Source organism: Clytia hemisphaerica, unplaced genomic scaffold (assembly GCF_902728285.1).
Source record: "Clytia hemisphaerica strain Z4C2 unplaced genomic scaffold, Clytia hemisphaerica genome assembly, whole genome shotgun sequence".
Classification (NCBI taxonomy): domain Eukaryota; kingdom Metazoa; phylum Cnidaria; class Hydrozoa; order Leptothecata; family Clytiidae; genus Clytia; species Clytia hemisphaerica.
The window spans coordinates 1,088,584-1,107,279 of NW_027103587.1; the positions used below are offsets into that span (position 1 = coordinate 1,088,584).

Below are 18,696 nucleotides of genomic sequence, written 5' to 3' on the forward strand. Positions count from 1 at the left end.
AGTAATTGTTTTTATTTGATGGCCTTCGGCATGTTAAAAAAACCCTTAATTTAACCTGCTCCTGAAATGGCAGCCAGGCTAGAGAAATATTGTTTATATGATATTCCAAGGACACTTGTCTAGCGAAGCTGGGCTGAGTGCAAATTTATTTTCATTGAACCATGTGTTTCGTCGCAACAATAGGTATTGTCTTTCTTTTACCAATAAGAGGTCGACCAGGCTAGAAATATTTTGTTTATATGTTACAGTAGAAACTGTACTGATTTTTTCAACATTAAAATTTAAAAACTTTATTTTTTTAACAGAATTGAATTTGTTCCATTTTTGTATCATTTTTCAAGTTCCTTTTTGTAAATAGTACTAAAATCAATTTACTAATTTTTAATATTCTAAAATAAATATAAAATGGCTCTTATTCTTGGAATATATTATACTTTTAATTTTGTGAAGGTGGCTTTCGAGTAAATTTTTATCTTAAAGGAACTCTCAACATATTTTCCGCTATTCCCCTAGCGCGAGTCATCTGGCTACTGTTCTATAGTATAGAAATAGAATTGTGCCTATTTTATAATATATCATGTTCAGGTTCGGCCTTTACATTTAGAAGGTTTAGTTTAAGAATTCCTTCAAGCGTCATTCATTATCAACAATTTACTCATGGTTTTTCTTATGATAAGATATCAGCTGTCTGGTATTAAATTTTATAGTTTGGTGAAAATATGGACGGTGTTTCAATGTTTAAGTTGCCGAGGTTAACGGTAGCTTTCTCAAAAATACTTGGTTTGACCACGACAAAACCGCTGCTAGTATTGCTAGGAGAGTGAGAAGCCACGAATCCGTTAGATGCCGATGTCACAAGAAAAAAGGATGCCAAAGCAGCTGAGGAAACTTTTAGAAATATTTTTCCAAAATTTATAAGCGGGGTAGTAGGTTGAAAAAAGAATGTCCTGCGTGGAAAATCTTCAAAAAATTCATTGGAGTGGAGATAGCTAATAGGGAGAGTATTAAAGTTGTGATATTATTTCTTTTTCGCTAAAATCCCTCAAAATTTTCAAGATAAAACCAGAAAATATTGCCAAATCCTAGATTGAAATATGTTTTGTTAAGAAAAATATCTAGTAAATATAAAGTTCTACTTATACATGTAAAATTTTTATTTTGTAAACTAAACTCAAAATCTTTCTAAAAATAAAAAAATAAATTTCGCGTTTTCACTAACTTTTGCTCTTTTTTCTCGAAAGTAAATCAACGTAAAATTTACAAAATCGTATCATAAAGTGCAAAATTCAATTAATCTTTTAACGACCAATCAAAATCAAAATTGAATCAGGTTCAATGTCAGGTTATTGTACTATCATGAGGCCCGCCCAGCGGCACCCCTAATCACGCCATCACGCAAAAAACTTTCTCAATCACGCATCACGAAAATTTGTCATCACGCAAAAAATAGCATCACGCCTCAAATTTTTGCCCTATCACGCATCACGCCAAAGTCTTCATCACGTCAATCACGCCAAAAAAATCTCTAATCACGCCATCACGCAAACCGCCGGGGGGGGGGGCCTCTTTCATTTCATTCACAAACCAAAATCCAGTGAAACTTTTCAAACCCATCTTATTTGTGAAAATAAATTTCTCTTATTGATTTTTTTCACGAATACTCAAGTCGATTCAAACGCTCTTTTGCAAAAGAAAAATTGAAAACGATCAAGTTTTAGGATTTTTTCTTACATAAAAAACCTTTTTCAACACAAATTAATTTCGGCGTGAACAAATTTTGGCGAGCAGTAAAAATCCCATTGAATTTCGAGATATCTTAACTCCATTAATTTTTGCCCGCCTTTCATTTTCACACCGCTCATAAAATAGATTATTCGCGCATTTTATAATTTTTATCGCATCTTGCAATTTCTGGGCATATTTTTTAAGTATTTTTGACGATTGGTATATGTATCACTAATCTAGGTCTAATTTTTACAAAAGAGCCCTAAGATGAGATTTCTATACATTCAGAACGGTCACTAATTTGCATGACTTTTATTTTCGCGCACGTATTCTGCGAGAAAAGAAAAGGGGCGCCAAAATTTATGGAATTAAGATAATTAATAAATAAACTGTAAAATTTTTGTCAAGATGAATGCTTTCGGCAAGAACTAAAATTCATTTTAGAAATTTGCGCGGCAAAAATGAATCTTAAAAAAAATCCACTGTTTCTCGTACGACGTAAAATGCATTGTATGTGAAAACATGATACTGTGATAACCATGAATGACAACTGAATCTGAAAGCTATTACATTTAATGAAACTCCAAACTGGTCTTTACTCCAATCAATTCATAAGCAAGTTAAACTGCTACTGTTGAAAGTGTAACGAGTAACGAAGAGAAATAACGACAGTGTCTGCGAAGTACGTCTCGTTTCAAACGACAAGGAAGAATGTCGTCCGCGAAAATCGAATAACGCCGTGTACGAGAAACAAGAAGGACGTCGTGTGCGAAATGCGAGAATCGCTGGCAGCGAGGGACGTGAAACGGATTACGGATTGAAACGATTGACCTGAAAACAAAAACATAAGATAAGTAAATTTAAGAATTTCTTTTCACCAAATAATATTGTTATCAGTAGATAAACGTGATTCGAGATCGAACCATTCACCCCGATTTTAGTTAAGAACTGTTAATTATATCAAATCAATCGAAGGTCATTACGAAATCATAGATAGCTAAAATATGATCTTTAAAACTATTTGATTAATTATAAAATCTAATCGAGAAATTTAGAAAAACTTGCCATTTCGTAAACCCTTGCTTTATCCTCCGGAATTTTCGGAACACTCCTGTCTCAGTGAGCCCGGGACAATGGTGATAGATAGAATAAAGCTAAAATATTGCTATCCTTTTTAGTGGTCATTTTATATTGTTCATAGGTCCGAAATCCATAAGTGTGTTGCTTGAAGTAAAAATATAATTCCAAGGAGGAATGATTTTAGTCTACTTTTCCAGTAAGGATGAAATTACATGATATTTTCCTCAAACTCTCAGAGAGACTAATTTTCAGCGGAAGTTTTCAGGATGGCGGGGAGGGGTGGCATTGGGGAGTGATACCGGGGTTGTCTTGAAAAAATAATAATCGAATTCTTTTACCTTTTCGAGTTGGTGGAGAGAAGTGATTTGTGGAAATGTTCGAAGGAAAGGAAATGTTTGTGTGATCAACCCATCAAAACATCGATCTGTAAAAATACAATTGATGATCATATTATTATGAACCAGTTATTTTATAAGAAAACATTTTTCACACCACAATACCTGCTAAATCGATACAGTTGTAAAAAATTTATTATATTATGCTAAGCCCACTTTTGTCTATTGTAATTGATTTCAAATAATTTCTATTTCGAATGTAAAATGAAATTAATTGAAAACGCAATATTATATTACTAATCCTTATTAGTGTCGGAGAAACTTTGTAAGAACAACTAAATTTTAATTGGATGCTGTTCTTAATTTGCGTGACTAAGAAATAGGATTTTTTACAATTGTACTGTTCTTATAAAAGATGTTATTCGTATAAAAACATCAATTCAAATTAAAAATTTGCGTTTCACCAATCTTATCCGAAAAAAACGTTCCTATCCTAAAAGATCATGAAAAAGTGGATATTTTTCTTACCAAGACGAACGAAACGATCGAAATATTTCTTTGGTAACACCATCACATTTACGTTGTTCATCAGGGCGTTGACCATGATCATTTTTCAATTCAGGATTCGCTCCTTTGGCCAACAACCATCTGATGACGTCATGTTTGTTGCGCCATGCTGCACGATGCAATGGTGTTTTGTTCCATATGTTTCTTCCATTGATCAACTTTTTGATTGTTTGTTGATCAAACATTTCCAAATAACGAACTGTTCCATACGAACCAACAAAATGAAGAACGTTCTGACCATCATTGTCCACGAGTGAAAAATCTTGCGGATATTTCATCAAGTGAACGAAAACGTCGAAACGATCTCCATCAACAGCATTCATGAGAAGTGTCCAACCATCAACACCACCACGCAACGAGTTGACGATGTTCGGTTTTTGTTTGAAAATTTCTTCGAATTTCGCGAATTTGTTTTCGAACAAAATTTTCCAAACATCTGAAGAAAAAGTGAAGAAATTCAAACTTTTCACGCGGAAAAAATATTTTCAAAAAAAAAAAAATGAACCTCAATATCTCAAGAACTAAAAATACTTTGAAGCTGAAATTTTGCAAACAGAACGAGGAAAATATTTCCGAATTGATGGCGAAAAAATTTTGAATTTTGAATGAAAACTTTTTGCTCAGCAAGAAATCATTTTTATTCGTGTCGGTAGATAATTTTCACTTAAAAAAATTTTAACCTCGAGATCTCAGAAACTAAAAAGAATTTTGAGCTGAAATTTTCCAATCTGAACAATAAAAATATTTCTGAGTTGATGGCAAAAAAAATTTTAAATTTGAATGAAAACTTTTTTCTCAGTGAAAAATCATTTTACTTAAAACGGGAAAAATCTCCTCCGTGAAAAATAAAATTGAATTTCGATATCTTCCGAGCGAAGAATTGTTTTAAGTTGAAATTTTGGAATTAGAATTTCCATTTAGTTTGTGAAAAGAAAATACTTTATTTATTTGATTTGAAGATATTTTTGTTGAACAAAAACTTATTATAATTTCTACGCTGAGAATTCAAAAAATCTCCAATCTCACTATTGTAAGTTAAATTTCGGACAACAAAATTAAGATCTTTTCAGATTCATGGTATAAAATATAACAAAATAAGCAAATTCTTTTTACTGGGACGATAATACGATTTCTTTTAAAAATTATTTTTAAAATTTCTCTAGAATAAATTAAGAGCGACGAATGAAGTTTGAGAAATCTATGAAAATCTGGTCAGGGAAGAAAATATTTAGGCTTTTGTTAACGAATCTTCTATTTCATTCACAGCCCAGTAGCTTTCATTCTTCCCGTCTTTTCCTACGCTACTGAAGTCCTTGACAGCCTATATTGAAAATGAATTAACTTTTAAACTTTTAGTTTAAGCCGAAAGAGGAAAAACTAAAAAAAACTCATTTCTTTTTTTTAGAGAGAACATAAAAGTAAAGTATGAGTTTGAATAATGACAATAATGGATAAGCAAAGAAAACGAACACTGATTGTTTCATAAAACCGTTCTCTCATTCTCTCGCAGTAAGTATTCTTTGCAACCAAAAGTAACCAAAAGCAACCAAAAGACGACCAACTTCCATCTCTTCAACAACAAACTGAATGAAAAGCGCGCCAATTTCCTTTTATATCATTTTCAGAAGAAAAAATTGATAACTCTCTCGAGAATGAAATTAACAAGACTATAATGTCAATTTCATCTTAAATTGAATATTTTCGACCCGACCCTCCCTCTGGTCGTAAAGTTGTTAGGACCATGAATTTAATTTAGCCACACCCTGGATAAACAACTCATAAAACGATGGAGAGCAAATCACTGCACTTCCATTGTTTCAAAAATTAATCGAGGATCGAGCTTTTCCGCAAAGGACAACTGTCACGGCGGCTTCTAAAATTCTGATTTTGAAAAAATGACTAAATAATAATCTCTTTTTGTACTTTTGCTCCCTGAAAAGTAGGAAATGAAAACTAAAATAATTAACGGAAACATGTATTGAATCTGTTGGGACAAAAAAAATAATTACACCCAGGGGGGGGGGGTATTGGGAGTGTGCGGAAATGTGCCGCTGGTAAGGGTCCCTTTTTCACCTCAATTAGATTTATGAGAAAAAAATCGATGGCGTTTTATTACCCCGAGGTGAGAGTATGAAAAAAGTAAAATTTCACCGAGTCTGATTTTGGGGGTCTCAATCTCACTGGGGTGAGAATGTGAATTTTCACCGGGGCACGGACAGCAAAATTTTCAATTGAATGCAAAATGATTGCAATTGCTGCAGGCAAATAAAGATAACTTTGGAATGAATTATGTTAGGAATAAGTAGATGAAGGATTGAGGAAGAATTTTATTTCACTCAAAGGTTTTGTTTTTGAATAGGAGTGATATCTTCTGCTTACTCATCGATTTTAATTCACAAGCTTTTTCACATTGGATTGACACGGATGTGGAGCAAGATTGATCAAAACATTTTTTGCTTATATGATAAAACAATAAGGAGACCGAGGCAGACACTGTCCTGTTCTCGGTCCTGTTACGAAACATGTGTTTGATATGAAACAGGAACACTTATGTAAAAATAAAACCTTTAACTGCTCTACGCAAAAAAAATGAAATTTTTGACCAGGTTGACCTACATAATTTAAATTTTGCAGAGAACGGAAATTTCCGGGGCAGATTCGACCGGGTCACAGATACAGGGGTTTAAAATTCAACTTACCATAATACGTCAGCGTTTCACCCTGGAACACTATCTCATGCATTTTCTTTCCGTCCCATTTGGTTCTGAAAATACCATGGAATAATTTGATAAAACAAGCTGAAACAAGTAGTTTGGACTACTCGCACTAGGAGACATAAAAATAGTTGAAAATATAGAGTTTGACTCTAAAGTAAACAATAAAACAAAACAATTACAAGAAAGAAATGGAATAAGCAAAGATCAAAATTCCAATATAAAAAATATCCAAAATTCTTCCAGCGAAAGACTCTTACGGAACAAAGGGATGAAAATCTCATACTTTTGAACAATTTGGGATCCGAAATATATTGATAGTTGCCATTTAATCATTTAGTAGAAAGAAACAATTTTTGAAAATTAGTATTCTTAGTAAAACACCCTTCTGATTACCGATTTTTCTTAACGAAAACCTTTATACAAAATACCATGTATGAATGACCGGTTTTACTAATCAAAAATATGCAAATTTACGCATTTCCTGACGTATATTTCAGCCACCCCCCCCCCATTTCAATGGTTGACGTCTAAACTAACTTTCGGTAGAAAACACTCGCATAAAAGGCAATCCTTTATTAAAAGTCAAGGATGGACTGGCAATTTGCCTACGAATATCATCAACATTGATTGTAATGGTCCTAGACATCATTAAAGACGGCTATGGTGGTGTGTTGTGTGGTGGCGGTGAGATTTAGAGCTTTTGGTAGTACGACTTCTTAAATTATATTTAGATAGCCATATAAGCTGTCGAAATTGACTTTTCCAACCGATTGAAATAATAAATCACATTGAAGACCTTCAATACCGTTGAGAACTATAATCTATTCCTAGTGTTAACTTTCTTTTATTCTAGAATTTACACGATGACTGACAAAATGTTTTGTGAGTAATGCTGTTTTTCACTATTTTGTAATTAATTTAGTGACGTGTTAAATGATTCTCAACAGCATAGTGTGCAAGGGGGTTCCAGGTCCCACCTAAAAAAATCAGGTCCTACCTAACCCTAAAATTCCCACCCTCAATCCAGACTCCCAAATCCTAGCTAAATATGCTCTCCCCAAGAAATATTATACTTATTCGAGGAACGAAACGAAACAAAAAATTTTACATTATAATGATAAAGAGGAGAAACATTTGGTATAGTAAAATAATCTGAAAGAATCATTTATAAAATGTAAAATATGGAAAAAATTATGCTTAAATTGGAAATGAGAAAAAAAGTTAGCATTAACTTTACCAAAACACCAAAAAATCCCACCCGAAAAATTGCAAAAAAGGCCTCAGACACGTGCGGTTATTATTACATAAATAAAAAAATATTCAAATAAGGGTTTCGTATTCTCTTTTGTTCAAACTATTTGGATGTGACAAAATAAATCGCCGATACCAAGATTAAATCTTTTCCCCTTTGGCTCAAACCATGTTGCATCTTCTTGGTCAGTAAATTACTAAAAAGTCTTCACGAGGAAATTACACAGTCCCTACAAACAAGACTAATTTCGGCAATATAACAAGAAGAAGGGAGATGTAATATAAACGTTTCAATTGAAATCTCAAAGGACTCGTGATAAGATGGAGAAGTAGGGTTATGTGAGAAACTCGTCTTTGACCTTTTTTCTTATAACAGAATATAGGGGCGAACATATAAAAATGTTGACCTATTTTTAGAAAATATTCTAAGAGAAATCTTTCCTTGTGAACTAGCATCAACAAAAGAACTGCAATACCTCTTCTAAGGAATGATAAAATGTTCATAATCATATACCATAGTGTCTACCCCCTAACCTGAAGGGATGAGAAGGGATTTGTGAATTTTTGTAAGGGGCTCTATTGGTTCCCTATTTTCTTTGAATGTGGGCAAAAATCGAAAATTTCATCATAAGGAAAAAAAAAGTTCAACTAAATTTCATAAGAAAGGGTGCCACTTAAGGTTTCCTACCTAGAGGGTGGGGTTCTTAAGTAAACAATAATGGTCTCCAAAGTTTTAAAGGAGCTAAATACTCACGAAGCCGGTCGAAAAGGATTTGTTTGTTGTTGTTGTTGCTTGTCCTCTTTCTTTTCGTGAATTCTAAAAATAGCAAAAGAAGGGGGTAATATCGTCCAGGGGGTAACAGCTATAAAAATACTGTGTCAACCTTTTAAGAAAAGCAAGGAAAGCTATTCAAAAAATCTTTTTTGGTGAAGGTTAGTATTATGGGTCAGTGTAAAAATTTTGAAAAATGGAACCTAAAATATGATGATTTCGACAGACGATTCTATTTGAATAAAAGTGTTCGAACGGTCGATTTTTAAGGCACCATTTACACTAAAAGAACTAGAAAGGGAAGAAAGAGTGTTGCACGGTGGGACGGCGGGTGTTGTGGGGTATTATAAGGCTTAAGACCCATGTCTCTTTTGGGGTTTTATCAAAGCGGCTCTTATTTTGCTAGCAACTTGCGAATTGAGGTGGAGTCTGGATCGCTTCGTAACCCTTATACAATACGGCTAGTAGGCTTTCAAAGCTTTCCCAGATGTGAGGGATGAAAAAAAACATTCAATCATATCATATCCAAATCAATAATCCAAAACAATACATAAGCTCAGTTTCCACGTCAAAAGCAGTGCTGACTGCCCCCAAAATGTGAATGTTTTTGAAAATACCACTTCTTCGGCTACCATCTTTGATTACCTCGTATTAGGAAATCCCGGGAAAAAAGGGGGTATTGACTTAGATGCCCGAAAAGGGCGTAAAAAAAGCTTTCATTTGGTATGTCAAAACGCCCTAAATCCCGAAATTGATAAATTTTTCACCAATTTTTAAATGACTACCCCCTTAAGTAAACAATAATGGTCTCCAAAGCTTTAAAAGAGCTAAATACTCACGAAGCCGGTCGAAAGGGATTTGTTGCTTGTTGTTGTTGCTTGTCCTCTTCTCGTTCGTAAATTCGAATTGGAGGTCTGGGGAGAGTTTTCGGTTTAACTGTCTGTTTCACCGTTGGTGAGCTGATAAATGAAATAGTAGGGCGGGTATAATGAGATGTTGGACGGTGAAAAAGAATGCGGCTATTATATTTTGATTTTTCCCGACATGTTTCGGACTCGGTCCGTTCTCAAGGGTATAATGAGAGATATACTTGCAATAAACCAATTGTCACTGACACAATCCAGTTAAATTGGATCAATAAAAAATTAGGCTAGCGGCAATAAATGAAAGTACAAGAGTTGAAAAAAGTTATTGCATTTCACGGGCTTAAGAGTAGCCTATACTAGACGTCACCCGCGTTTTTTTACGCAATTAACGTCTATTCCACTTTGCGACTTTTTCGAATGTTTTGAGCCCGGGTTTTCGGGCTCTAAACATTCGATTTTTTGACGTCACTTTTAACTATCGAAGCTCCTGCAGTAGCAAGATAATCGAATTTGCGTCAAAGCACTTGAATGGCTTCTATTTTTCGAAAATCGTCAAAGTGGAACTCACTAAGAAACGAGATAAAAAATCTCGGTTTTTAGTGAGGTGCTCGCTAGCTTAAGAGCGCCTTTAACGATTTTTGTATTTTTTCTAGGATTTTAGTATGCTAGTGCGCGATATAAAAGTACTCAGGCAATATAATTTTGATTTGCTATACTTGGTCACCACTAGAAGGGAGACTTTCCAGGCTGTAGGAATAGTTTTAGAAAATAAAGATAAAACCAATCAAAAGCCAACATACTGCTTTAAATACCTTGAACTGGTTGCCATGGGTAATTTGGTTCTTTCGAGTTGCGTTGTTAGTTCTGTAATGTGTTTACTCTGCAAGTTGACTGTCGTGTTAAGTTCTGTGATCTTCTTATCCTTCTCAGAAACAAGTTCTGTGACAATTCTGTCATAATGAGATTTAACAAGTTCGATATGACGTCTTGCTGAATTGGCAAGGTGACGCTCCATGTGTGGTTTGTATACCTGCAGTATGAAATAAAAACAGCAAAGTGAACTGAAGTGAACAAATTCAAAATGTCAAAACAACTTTGTAAGAACTGGAAGTTTGTTCAATATTCCAGGGCTGAGCATTGAAGTAATCTTAGGTGCCTAATAAACGCCCTGTCCCGTCTGTTATATTTTTCGATTTACTAGCCGCGGATGTTTGCAGGACCCCCCTTGTATAGTGAATTTTAGAAAAAACTTTCATCCGTCGAAAAAACAAATCCCTTTTTTTTCTCTAAATAACCCTCGATTTAGTCCATAACCAACTGGGTACAATTTCCCTTGGCAATTAGCCTCACCTTTTCATGGCAACCAAATTGCCAATAATCACAATGCTGCTTGCATTCTTCATCATCGTGTTTCTAAAATGAAAAAATAAAATCGAGAAAAGATGGTAAAAAAATCTCATAAGCTACTCATTCCTTGGACAAGACAAATCCAATCAACTAAGAGAGCATGATTACTTAGGCCTCCGTAACTTCGAGATGGCAATACAGGGATGGGAATTGATCTCTGATCGTATGCTCGCTTAAAAAGCTAACTTCCAGTATTTGGTTTTCCTAGTTCTAAAAACCTGACAATTTTCAACACATTACGATAAGGGGAATTCATTTTCAAACAGGGAGTACTTAAAGTCACATACCCAGAAAAAAACAGTATTTATCGAGAGAAACAAAAAAGTATTTTGACAGAAGTTAACTGCTTGACCGTTTACATTCGAACCATGTAGGAATTTTATCCTGACGTAAATGAATATTCCTATTCACCAAGTCACTGAAACAGGAGTATTTTTAACTATAAACCAAATTTAAAAATTAAAGTAGCACCTTTTTATTGATGAAGCTATACTGGGTACCACATATTGTGCAATTAACCAAACGATGTGTACACGTCAGTTTGTGTTCCTCCGTTTGATTACGTACGACTTTTTGATTACACAGACGACATCTGACGTTTCTGAAGCCACAGCGTTTACGATGCTATGTACAAAATACATATGTCTAACTCCTTTATCATTAATTGTTATTCTATTGGTGACTCTAGAAAAACTTAACTGATGAGACGTCATGAAACCATAAATTTGAACATCACAAAAACTAATGATCAAAATAGGATCACATTTACACCATAGATGCATATTATTGAGAGGCAGCAATTCTTTTTCAGACAAAACAAATTTTTGTAATCATCTGCAAAAATTCTATTCTATTCTCTTTCAAAAGTTATTCCGTGAAACCTTGCATCAGTGGAGGGAAACTTGCATAGCCCTCAAATGATTACCAATACCTCTCTGGGCAAGATTTCATAAACTTTTTATTTTTTAATTTTGATTAGTATTATCGAGATATTACAATTCTAAGTTTTATGACGTCAAAAAGACTTTTTCCCTTATTTCTAAAAAAAAAGTCAGAAAATTAATTTCATCAACAGACATTTCTGAATGTATCCTAATACGCTTTTTTGACGTATAAATGACCATGCCGAAGACCCCCAGTTTTCCGCGCAAAACATATATTCTTTTTGGACATTTTCTTTTTGGACAAGTTTTAAGCTACAAGAGAACAAGTCTTGACATGGTGATGAGCAAGGTACTTTTTTTAGAAAGGTTCAACACATTTTCAAACATGCAAAACATATCTCTAAATTTTTGAATTTGCAGACATACTTTAGATTCACAAATTTTCTGGGTTGCTTTGACACACTTCAAAATTAGCTGAACTTTATGTAGATAGAATTTTCTTATGAATCACAACCAATTAGGAAATATGAGGTATGTACCTACCTGATCTTTGTAATCGGCAATGGAGCCTCGCCAAGTGCAGCCTTGTTCGTGCTGTTTGCAGCGAGCTAGTCTTTCGTGCTTGATTTTTCGGTCATTGTACCGACTTTCCTGCTTCTAAAAATTAATTGACAATTTTGCTGACATTATTCTATGTAATCATCAAAGATACCGCGTGTAAACACTAAAGCGACCGAGGATGGCATTCATAGCTTTGCATATAAGGAAGTTAGGCAAACATCTCATAATTTTGCGCTTGTTTTTCATCATTTTAGTTCCGCTTAAATGGTGTCCTGGTAGCATTCTTATCTTGAATGTAAAGAAATTCCCTTTTTTATATCAGAAGTAGTTATTAAGTGCTCCATAATATAAGAAAGCCGCGGCTGGAATATTTACCGCATTGTCTTTTCAGTTAATTGCTGTTCCATCTCTGTCTCCGAGCTTTATAAGAACATCAAGATGCTTAGTTTATCATTGGTAGATAGTTTTTGAAATTTTTCTCTTACTTTCCTTCACAAAAAGTTTTTTTGTTGCTAGACATCTTTGAATCTGTACCCAATAGAACACTTGAACTAATTTTGGACATATTTTAGGGGTATTTTGTGGAAACAATAGTTTTTCGCCAGAATTGAAATTATAAGAACTATATTCAAGATGACAACTTTTCTGTCAGTTTAAATGATAATTTTTGAAGGTGCTGGCTTGAAATTTTCGCAGTATTATCTTGATGTACTTTTTCATTGATTTTTAAAAAGATTTTACTGAAATATTGTGAAGGCATTTCGAGGCACCTCGTTAAATTTTGAGTTCTTTCAACCCAGCCATTTTGTGCTTATTTAATTTTTTTAGTATTGATTTTTACTTTACAATGATTTTATAATATAAGTGTATTATCAAGGGCATATCATTAATGTCTAAAACGCACTGAGAAGTAAGTATTAACGACAAACCAATAAAATTTACCATTAAAGATGCTACATTACTTATTTCTTGATCAACAAATAGTCATCAAATACGACAGAGATAGAACAACAGAAATTCAGATGTTATCATTCCAGCCGCGGCTTTCTTATACTATGAGTGCTCCGTGTAGGTCAAAAAATCACTCAACATTGTATGTCACTAAACGTGTAAAATAACATATGGGAGCAGTATCTTTAGATACACGCTTTTTATAGAACAACCAGTAAGTTATGGCTCTGTGGCTGGGATGTTCTGAATTTTTTGAGTTTTTAAGACTTAAATGTACTTGCTATATTAAGTAAAATGGAAATCTGTACGTCTCAGTAACTTCTGAATCTGTGGCTCAGATTGTTCTTAATTTGTTCTCAGGTTTTGCCCAAATTTAAGCCGTGATTTTTTTCTTATAAGAAAGCGTTTAACGCAGGGCACGGATGTCACTCTAAGTAGACGCCAAAACTAAATGGGCTTTTACTTTTGAAACTATAACTGTAAATCACTCCCTTGGCAGTTGACATATTTATTAGCATTTGAAGACTGAATTTTGTCTCAGATGAGAAGTCAATTTTAATAAAAATCACTGTAGGGCTAATACCATTCCTTTTGAAAGCAAATTCAACTCTATGTGTTTGTTTTGCTGCGGTGGTACTTTAATGAAAGTTACGGCTAGTTCTATCAGGTCATTCCTTTTTTTTTGTTCAAATCGCTTTTTAGTGAGTAAAGAAATAGAGTTTAAACGCACTTAGGCTCAAAAAAGCTTTTTAAAGTTTAAAGCTGTTAAAATCTGATTTAAAGGGGAACGCAACAACTTTTCAATTTTGTTTTAAAATCCGAAAATCGTTTGATTCGACAATGAATCTTAGAATTTCAAATATGTATTAACCCTTTATGTTTTTAAGAATTGTTTGACAAGCTTAAAAAATGACGACACTTTTAGCTGTGCTATACCGTAGACGAGATCACAAAAAGGGAGAAGCTTATTTTCCGAAGCAAAAAAACTCAAATAAGAAAGGACTTTTATAAAATACTGTTATCTGAATTTTCTATTTTTATCTTTTATTTTTCATAGATTTTTTTTCTTTTTATCGAGCAATGAGTCATCCAAAAATTACAAGGTATTCCATTTTGTGTATGTATGACTCTGAAATACATGCCTTTGAAAAACGCTAAAATTGTTATATGAGTCCGTTATATTCCTCTATTATAGTGACGACATAATCTGAAGAGTATTCAAGCTTTTTAAAATGAAAAACAGAATAATTTTGGAACATATTTTCACCAAAATGTAAAAATAGATTATGTTAACCTTCTAGGTTTTATACCTTTAAGGTGTTAAAAAAGAAATGAAAATTGAAAATTTGTTGAGTTCCCCTTTAGACTAGGGCATATATAATTCCAAATATAACATATGGTAAGTTTTTGTATACAATCGTCGTATAGCACACAGCCATTGTAAACCTTCGAGGCATTGAACCACCCCCGGAACCACCTTGACACAAAAGGTTTAACAAAAAGCCTTAAGATCTAATACTGAAATTTACCTTAGTTTTGTCGTAAGATTCCTGACATTCACAGCAGGCTCTGAAAAGTATAATAAATACAAAGTGGTTATAACAGCTATTTTTCATCAGACTGATGAAATATTGGCCACTTTAAAAAAAAATTCATTTCAAAAATTTTTGTTTAACGATGCCTAAAAGTTTATAGGGGAAATATTTGCGATATTCTAAATTTTGCGAAAGGAAGCTTTGTGATTGTTTTACCTCGTACATGTTTGTAAGCGTATGTTGTTAAATTCGTTAAAAAGTATTGACTTACACTTTCTTTTTTTCCCATCTTTCAATGCAGAATTTGCACCCTGCATGTCCGCATGGCAGCTCTGTGAACCCTCTTATTACCATCGTACAAATTACACACTGGAAATCGGTCTCCAAAAAGTCGAACGGATATCCAGTGTTTTCGTCTTCCATGCTTGATGATGAAGAGTAGCCATTGGTGTTATTGTGGTCGTAATCACGAGAAGCTGCCATTCTGGATTTGGTTTTTGTTTAGAAAGTAGAACTTGAAGGAATCTGAAAGAACGGAAGAGTGATTGCTGATCATTTTCGAACCTTAGAGAAATTTTATCACGAAAATTCGTTCATTTTACAGAAGCATTTAATTTTACGAAATATCTGCTGTTCTTTGCTAGGAGACGGTTTTTTATGAAAAGGTCTCATTTTCTAGGATGGTCAATTTACTTCAAAACATCTGTTGCTCTATTACAGGAGATAACGTCATCAGTGACCAGCAGATAGCATTTTCTAGGTAATGACCTCACCGGTGAACAGCAGCAGTTTTTCCAGGCAATAACTTTATAATGAATATTTTATCCATCTGCTGTTTCGTTTTTATTTTTTTCATGAGACAGGGTACAAACTGTCGGGATATTTTTGGAGAACAGCAGATCATATTTCCTAGAAATTTAGACACGGGTAAAAACCCATGAACAGCAGATAAACTTTTTGAAACAGTGAGACATGGGTATGCTGGCTGCTTGTGATTTTACTATCTATTTATCCACATCATTGAGGTTATTTACCACTTCCTCTGGGAGAGTACCCTGAGTATCAAAGGTTAAGCTTTTAAAGAATATATCAACCTCTGAAGACAAATAATATAAATTTTATCGCGCATGTGTCAATCTAATCACTGTAGAAAGAATCAAATATGAAGAGCAAATATTACCATGTTAATGTCTAGCAGACTGTATCAGTAGTGTACTATTTACGAATTCCCCAGAAATCTCAAAGTGTAATTGAAATGAGTTTCTTTCAAAAGAAATCTTTTACATGATCCCTAAATGTATGACAGTGATTACTAAACCTTCAATTATGGAAATGTCACTGTAATTGAATCAAAATAATAGACAGACTTTAGGTTATGATTCTCTATCACTGACTCTTTTTAAAAATCATTGATGACATTTTTGAGTTGTGTCCTCAACGACGGGAATAGAAATGTCAACTTTGAACTTCATCCAAGCTCTTGGATGGCCGTCATGGTTACTTTTCTCTGCGTTGATTGTACGCTGAATAGAATCTGGATTGGTCGGCACAGGTCAATATATGATATCGGCCTGTGCTTTTCACACGGTAACTTTCATGAGTTTTTGTGGCCATCGTTTGGATTTCTTTGAAAAACAAACCCTTCTAGAATCTGTGTTTTTTTTACATTTTCTTGATTTCATCATTCAAAAGAGAAGCTAATAAATTAAAAACACATATAATTTTTATCCCCATTTAGATTTGAATGGAGCTTTTTATCCCTGCTATGGGAGAAGAGCTTCATAACGGATGTGAGACAGGGGTGTTTCAAAAGAACTATTATTGATTTTCTCTGTTCTTTTGTCCAATTTTGAGCCTAGTTGAGCTTTAAAGTGCCAGTCCTATAACAGAGCGTCAATAAAACAAATGAATCGGAAATTTAAGAATCTTTAACGCTAGATTAATAAAATTTTGAATGATAAAATTTATAATTGGGATACATAAGTTTAAGAAGTGTAGAGATTGTGTAATGTAGAAAATATAAAAGCCGAAGAGGGAGTAGATTAAAATAATGCATTATATTAAATTAAAAATCAAATCCATAATGTAGAAGTAAAACAATAAAAAAGATGCATCAAAAGTCAAAGGTCAAAAGTCGCTTAGCAAATTGATCCGATTGAAATTTGATTGCAAAAGAAAATTAAAACTACTAGTGAGACGACGAAAAGAATTACTTTTTAAAAGAAATATTGGTAAGCGGTTTATATCAAGTTCTAAATCTTATCTTTATTTTACTTCTTTTGTAAAGCAAGGATAAAAACGGATATCTTGATAACGTTCATTACAAAACCTAATTTGTATGTTTTGAGAGAAATATTTCGATCTTTTGTGACCTCACAGTGTGAATTCGATCAAGGCGTGTACACGTTTTTTTTTATTAGAACCTAGTTTATAAGAACATTGAGGCTGAAATTCGTCGAAAAATTAAGAACATCGTAACAACATGCCCAGCCTCAGTTTGGAAAAAATGACAAGAAACTACATTTTTTTCCTCTTTCCAAGCAGTTTTAACTGAACTTATGGACGGATTTTCTAAAATCGAGAGTTAAATATTGTCCAAATTTTACCAATTTTAAGTGCTCTTTATTTTCCATGATATTGTCGATTTAGAGGAGTCTGAAAAATTAAGAACGCATTTAAGAACATTTTAGGCTGAAAATTGCTAAAAAAATAAGCACATTCAGGCTCACCCAAATGTTAGGTGTTCTAATAAAAAAAAAACGTGTATTTAAAGATCTTTTATTTTGAAGTATTGTCTGTACTTTTCATATCATCCCTTTTTTCCTTTTTGAATAAAGGACCTAAAACAGTGATATCTTTCAATGGCAAGAATTATATTTGAATTATTTGCACTTTAATTACGCAGTGATTAAAATTGATTAAAGAATTTCTATCTTATTCATTGTTATCTGTTACACCCCTGTCACAAATTAATTGGTGTTTTTCGGAAAAGTAACAGAAGAATTCGGAGTTATGTTCCTGATTTTGATGGTTGACCAACCAAAAATGAACATGTAATTTATGATTATCCCTTAGTAGTAGATCTTATATATACAAACAAAACCTAAAATGCCCACCGAGGCAGTGAGACATGGTTGTACTCATATTTTCAAAAATATAATATACCTTCAGGGAACTATTTTTTGCGTAAATTAAAAACAAATTTAGCAAAAGAAAAGGAGAACTACAATATTTCATTTTAAATCGACAAACCTTAAGCGATGAGCAGGAGGGTTTGACCTTATTATTATTGATTTGGTTCCACGAAGTAATTGAGCTGAATAAAGAAAAGCAAGAAATAATCATCATTTTTAATGCCTTTCAAAAATGAAAGTTTTGTGTTTTCTAATCTAAGTTTTTCAATCAAAAATCAAGAATACTTAGATCGTAAAACGCCAAAGCTACAAATAAATAAATATCAATTTTGTCTAAAGAAAGTTTGTCAAAAAAATGATAATTAAATATTGAAAACAGGGAAACAAATGTTTAATTGAACAATTACCTGTTTTAGTGCTCAAAGAATTAACTCGAAAGTGACACAACCAAATTTCAAATATTCCGTCAACAATAATTTTCTGAATATGTATAAAACCCTACAGAATATTCTCTAAATGAATTCCTCAAACAAAATGTGATGAAGTAAAAAATATTGAGTGATGAAAAATAAAGTCTTTTCAATCAATAATCACGTTGATACTGGCGATACAAGATACAAAATGTGTTTGAAGTGGGTGTGTGATCATTTACCCTTTATTAAACAACACTAAGCATTATGGGTAAATTTGTGCATGAATTAATTAAGATCATATTTTGTTTGATCAAAACTATTGTTTTATAACAGTGCCAAACAATAGTTGACATAATTAGACACATGTCTATAACTAGTACACACCTTTAATTAATTGTCCTGCATCAATGAAGCGTAATGGGTGGATTATAATTATAATATCAGCATTATTAAAGTCGATTCTAAAGAAGCTTCAATGTTTTTAAATTATTTTCGCTT

At 33.2% G+C, this 18,696-nt stretch overlaps 1 protein-coding gene across 1 annotated transcript; it reads right to left on the reverse strand.

Moving 5' to 3' along the window:
• Positions 1–2,043: 2,043 nt before the first annotated feature.
• On the reverse strand, positions 2,044–18,381 carry LOC136801432 (uncharacterized). Its single transcript, XM_067058071.1, has 14 exons — positions 18,193–18,381; positions 17,904–17,967; positions 14,923–15,176; positions 14,646–14,685; positions 12,148–12,261; positions 11,192–11,344; positions 10,664–10,726; positions 10,126–10,343; positions 9,287–9,406; positions 8,430–8,492; positions 6,407–6,471; positions 3,669–4,143; positions 3,144–3,229; positions 2,044–2,556 (listed from the first exon to the last, which is right to left on the reverse strand). Coding segments are annotated over exons 3-13 (1,524 nt in total). The 5' UTR covers positions 15,135–15,176; positions 17,904–17,967; positions 18,193–18,381; the 3' UTR covers positions 2,044–2,556; positions 3,144–3,228.
• Positions 18,382–18,696: the final 315 nt, after the last annotated feature.